Source organism: Solanum lycopersicum, chromosome 8 (assembly GCF_036512215.1).
Source record: "Solanum lycopersicum chromosome 8, SLM_r2.1".
In the NCBI taxonomy this organism is placed as follows: domain Eukaryota; kingdom Viridiplantae; phylum Streptophyta; class Magnoliopsida; order Solanales; family Solanaceae; genus Solanum; species Solanum lycopersicum.
Genome location: NC_090807.1, coordinates 55,393,730 through 55,399,228, shown reverse-complemented (window position 1 = coordinate 55,399,228; position 5,499 = coordinate 55,393,730). Strand labels below are relative to the sequence as shown.

Here is a 5,499-nt window from a genome sequence, read left to right as displayed (position 1 = left end):
AACAGTTGTATAATTTGCTTTGGTATACATATACAAAAGATCAACCGTATAGTCTATGTTTGCATAAAGCGAGAATTAAAGAAAGACAAAAGAAAATTAGGCAGGGGAAGATCATATTTGTATAATCATAAGTGTATATGACGAAAAATATATGCATTTGAATTTTTAAAGATAATTTTCTCTCGTTTTATACAAACAAAAATGTATTTTATACATTAGTGTTTGTATAAAGTGACGGAGAGAGATTGAGAGGGTGGCGAGCGACATCTGGGAGAGGGGAGAGAGGGGAACGAAAAATAAATAAATAAATAAATATATATATATATATATATATATTTATGTGTGTGTGTGTGTGTGTCTATATATATATATATATATATATATATATATATATATAATTTTCTCTCGCTTTATACAAACGCAAACACATTTTATATATTTACATTTTTGTATAAAGTGAGAGAGGCTAGTGGGAACGAACGAGATCCGGGAGTGGTGAGCGAAATCTGGGAGAGGGGAGAGATGAGAACGAAAATATATGTATATATACATTTTTCTCTCGCTTTATACAAACATAAATGCATTTTATACATTTGTGTTTGTATAAAAAGCGAGAGGCAAGAGAAAGAATGACAGATCCACCAAGAGAGAGGCGAAATAGCAACAGTTTGTTATGGGGTAGAATTAAATCAAACTATATTTATAGCATTAAATTTAATTTAATAGTTTGCTATTATATAAAATATTCTCATCTTATATGCATGCAGTAGCGGCTAAAGGCTTCATCAATTTCATCCAAATTAACAAACAAAATTGAACTTGGATGGAACTTAACAATACTGGTAAATGCATAAAAATATCAAAAGGCCATCATTATTGAGAAAATAAAGCTTTAGTACATGAATACTGGGAAAAGATCTGCAATTCTAAGCAGCCTTTTTCTGAATGTAGCTATCAACTAAACAGAAGTATAGTTGCTCCTTCGCAGTATTCTCTACTAACTTGAACATGCTTGTGCAGACATAGCAACCATTTTCTCATTCGTAATCCCAGCATTGCAGATGTTGGCGATACCACGTACATGTCTCCTTCCATACGTTGTTAATCTTCCACAATGTGCCTCAAATATCTTGACCTATTTGCATAAACAGAGCAGTCATATTCTCATCAAAAGAACATAACAATAAAATTGAACTGAAAATATTGCTTGTATCGCCATGTTAATTAAATACTTACATATGACTTAAGGCAATCCCAGTTGTCAACAAGTGGTTGTCGGGCAGGTCGAACACTGTTTAGTACCTCGTTACCTTTTTCAACATCAAAAAGAAGCTCCCCCAGATGTTTTACATTGTAGTCCACTTGACTTCTCTGTGACTTAACTTCATTTAGTTTCACAAGAGCTTCATATTTCTCATTGGAGCCTTCAGGAGCCTTTCGGTGCTGCAAACATTAAGAAAGAAAATTACTGATCATGTGTAGGAAGATGAATTCTCCATCAAAAAAAGGTAGGAACTTACTTTGGCGAACAGATAGAAAAGTTCAGTACTATGCTGATCCACATTCCTTGATGATGATGTCGAGAATGATTTGGCATCCACAGAGTCATGACTGTGATTTTTGAAATTCTCACCCATATACGCGGCAAGAGAATCAAAACTCACCACTATATCACCGTATTCTGTGACATGAGAGCCATAGCCACCATGTGTTATGTTGGCTGCAGTTCTGTTTGCAACCTTAGGACGCAAAATGAAAAACATAAATCTGATCTTCCACTAAAATTGAATAAGAGAAAGCATAGATGTATCATATAAACAAATTGTTTAAAGCACATGCAATATTTGTGCATAACAGTTTAAACTCTTACTCTACTATACTGCCCTTGCACGCTGTCAGCTGTTCGATCTTGTATATCACTGTTCATAGGCACAAACAATAATAAGTTTGACATAATACATCATTTCTAAATATAAATTATAGAAACAAAATACAAGAATCTAACAATGTGGACTTCGAGAGTAGAGGTTATAAAAATTGTATATACCTATCTTCCATCCAAGAAATACTATACAAGTCTCCCAAGCAGACACCCTGAAACTCGGGAGGGGAACACTGAACCAAGCAGGGCTCTTCAGGAGTACCCTCGCCACAATATGTCGCCCAACTGTCTTCATTAGGTTCCGATGCAGTCATGACATAGATATCAAGTCCTTCGGGGAGAAGACCATCAAACATGCTTCCAGACTCGCAGGCTTCTAAGTAAAACACCTGAGCATCATGCAACATAAGATACAGACTTCAAATTTCACACCGATCAAACATTTGCACAAAGGAAAAGAAAGCCTGAAAAGCTAAACCGAGTTACCAGTCTGTCATACGTCCCTGAAGCATGCTTCTTTTTCAACACGTTAACTAGATCATTTGCATAAACCAATTCTCCACTTGGCATTGCTGATAACAATAAAAACATGAAAATCAATTATGCATATTTGCAAATCCAATGATCATATGTCAATTTTGAAATATATGATAGACATTATTCGGAAAAGACTAAGTCAATGGTTTGAACAATCTCATCAATAATAGTTGAGGGTACTGTTGATCAGATGAATCACGCTACTATCAGAATTAATCATTGTTATAGGGAAGCCAACCAACATGCAGATTGGTTAACAAAATAGAAAATGAACTCTTCAAATAGCAACAGATATCTATCGGCTCAATGACTTCCTAATGATGACAAGAGACAAGTTCTTAGTATAAGATCAAAATTAATGTGAGGAAGATACTTACCAACAATTCCAGGGCCACCATGATCAGTATAGTAGATGAAGATATGATCATTTGGACCACTATTCAAAACTTTTCCAGTTCCTCCAACAATACCACTTTTGTTTGCAAGGATGACATTGTAAAAGTTTAGAGCATTAACATCTTCACCTACATAATCCTGCCTCAACAAAAAGAGAAGATAAACCCCTCATAAGCTAGCTAGCAAACACTCTAATAATTTTGAAAAATTTCCAAGAAATAGAAGGAAACAAAAACAAACCTTTGGGACACCTTTGTAAACATCATTGCCATGTGGGTTATTGATGATTACTCCAGGTCTGGGGTTTTCTCGATTGTGAGCAATGTCATCATACATAAATACAATGATGTTCTCATCTTTAAGACCTCCATTCTTGAGTAATTGGTAAGCATGACACACATCAGCCTGAAATCATATATACCATCAATTTATTACGTGACACTGTTTGATTTCGTACAAACTTTTTTAAAAAAAAAATATGTAGTGTAAATCACTTGGCTATTACGTGTACTATATATCATTTAAGGTAAAAAGTGAATTTTAAAGTTAAATTATTTTTATTTATAAAAAGATGATATATTTTTTTGAAACAGACTAAAAAGAAAATTATGTCTCTCATTTAGTCAATTTTGATAGTCCAAATTAAATACGAGAAGTTTCTTAATCTAGACACTCTCCAAGTTGATATGATTCAAACGAAAAAAGGAAATACAATGATATTATTTGTCATCTTTCTTATTAATTTATGAAAAAACAATTGATCAAGAAAGATCTTGTTCATGATATCATGGTGATTAGCAAGGGAGGATTTAGTAAAGGAATAATTTCACTTTATATATTATTAAGGGATAATGCACAAGTATCCTCTTAACCTATCTGAAATCTCAGAGACACACTTATACTATACTAAGGTCCTATTACTCCCTGAACTTATTTTATTAATAATTTTCCACCCCTTTTCGGCCTATATGATACTATCTTGTGAGTCCAACGTTGTTAGACTTTTTCTTTCAAGTTAGTGCCACGTAGGCCGAAAAGGGGTAGAAAATTACTTATAAAATAAGTTCAGGGAGGTAATAGGACATTAATATGGTATAAGTGTATCTCTAGAATTTGCGTGTGTATTTTCCCTATTATTAATATAGTCCCGAGTTGATTTATAAATTGGTACAAACTTCAAAGGTATAGTACTATACTTCATTTTGTGTAGTTGAAGTAATTCCTTTTTTTAATGAGAAATTCTAGGTCCTTAATGGATGCTTAGACTTTTATTACCTTCTCTAACTTCATTCAATATATGACATAAAATGTTGGACTTAAATTACTTAAAAGTTAGTAGTATAATTCTTTTCAATATGTATACTAGTAACGTATGTCAGTATAATTTTGTATACTAATAATAGACACATGCTACAAATTAGAGAGCCAACTATACATTTCACCTTTAACGTAGCTAAGTAAGTTGAATTATAGAATTAGGTGCATGACTAAACTTTATAAAGGAAAAAGGGTGATTAAAAGTTATATCAAGATTGTTATATTGGGATTAATTGCGTTGGAATTAGTTATTGTGGTACTATTTTAGTGGATGTTTGTTTAATTGTATTAAAAATAATATGTATTGGATAATTTCTAAGAATAAGTTGTTTATTCATTAAAAAAAATATGTATACCCTCAATAAGTGTAACAAATGTAAAAAATGATGTATAAAAAATGACTTGAGCGGGTATTTTTGTCATTTCAACTATTTTATCCTCCAAATAAGTTATTTCAGAATTATTGTTTCAAATAGGTAGGAATAACTTATTCCAACATTAATTATTAATCCTTTAATAAGTTATAGTCTATTCCAAATTAAACAATACAAAAAATTAAAGGATACTAAAAGCTATTCCGAAATTATCCTTCTTTATCTATTACATTTAATGTAACTTATATCTGTTTCGCAAAAATACAAGAAAATTAATAAATATTGATGAAGATATTATCAGACAACTTTCAATCACCACAACTGAATCGTCAAACATTCACCTCATTTTCAAAATTCACACAAAAATATCATTTAGGATGCTTACCTGATGCCTATAATTATCCCAGCCATTGGAACCAGCAACCAGGACAGCCCATTTGGTTCCTTGTGATTCTTGATTTAAGAATTGAGAGATACTACGACCTTCAATATTAACAAATATTGAGACCAAACCAAATAAAAATATTACAATAATATTATACCAAGATATCATTGTGTTTTAAATTAACAAAGAAATTGAACTAATTTAGAATTATATTGAACTTGGTGTATAACAAATTTATAACATCCTTTAATTTGTGCCAACAACACTAAAGACGTATAAAGGGATTCACAACGTAGAATTCAAAGGTAATAAAAGAAATCAACCATAGGAACTCACGAAAATATGTCACCAACTTGACAGATTATTGCAATAGCATTTTATCATAAATTATGGCGAGAATTTATCGTTAAATACTTGTTTGATCATAAATTTTAAATATTTATTTGATCGTGAAATTTGATATAATTGTTTCTAATCTTTAATTTTATCAACTTTCCTGATTTTTGGAACTTTCAATCACAAAATTTGAATATTTTTTTAAATAAAATACATGTCCAAACATAATTTCACAAATTTGAAAATTTTTAAATATTAACTTTAAAATTTAT

General features: G+C 31.4%; 1 protein-coding gene across 1 annotated transcript; it reads right to left on the bottom strand.

Moving 5' to 3' along the window:
- Positions 1–843: 843 nt before the first annotated feature.
- Positions 844–5,180, bottom strand: VPE11 (vacuolar processing enzyme VPE11). The gene is made up of 9 exons (XM_026032629.2): positions 4,892–5,180; positions 3,056–3,220; positions 2,797–2,953; positions 2,369–2,454; positions 2,048–2,271; positions 1,871–1,919; positions 1,521–1,739; positions 1,237–1,443; positions 844–1,135 (listed from the first exon to the last, which is right to left on the bottom strand). The coding sequence occupies exons 1-9, from the start codon at positions 5,057–5,059 to the stop codon at positions 998–1,000; spliced, it is 1,413 nt and encodes a 470-aa protein (XP_025888414.2). The 5' UTR covers positions 5,060–5,180; the 3' UTR covers positions 844–997.
- Between the last annotated feature and the right edge of the window lie 319 nt (positions 5,181–5,499).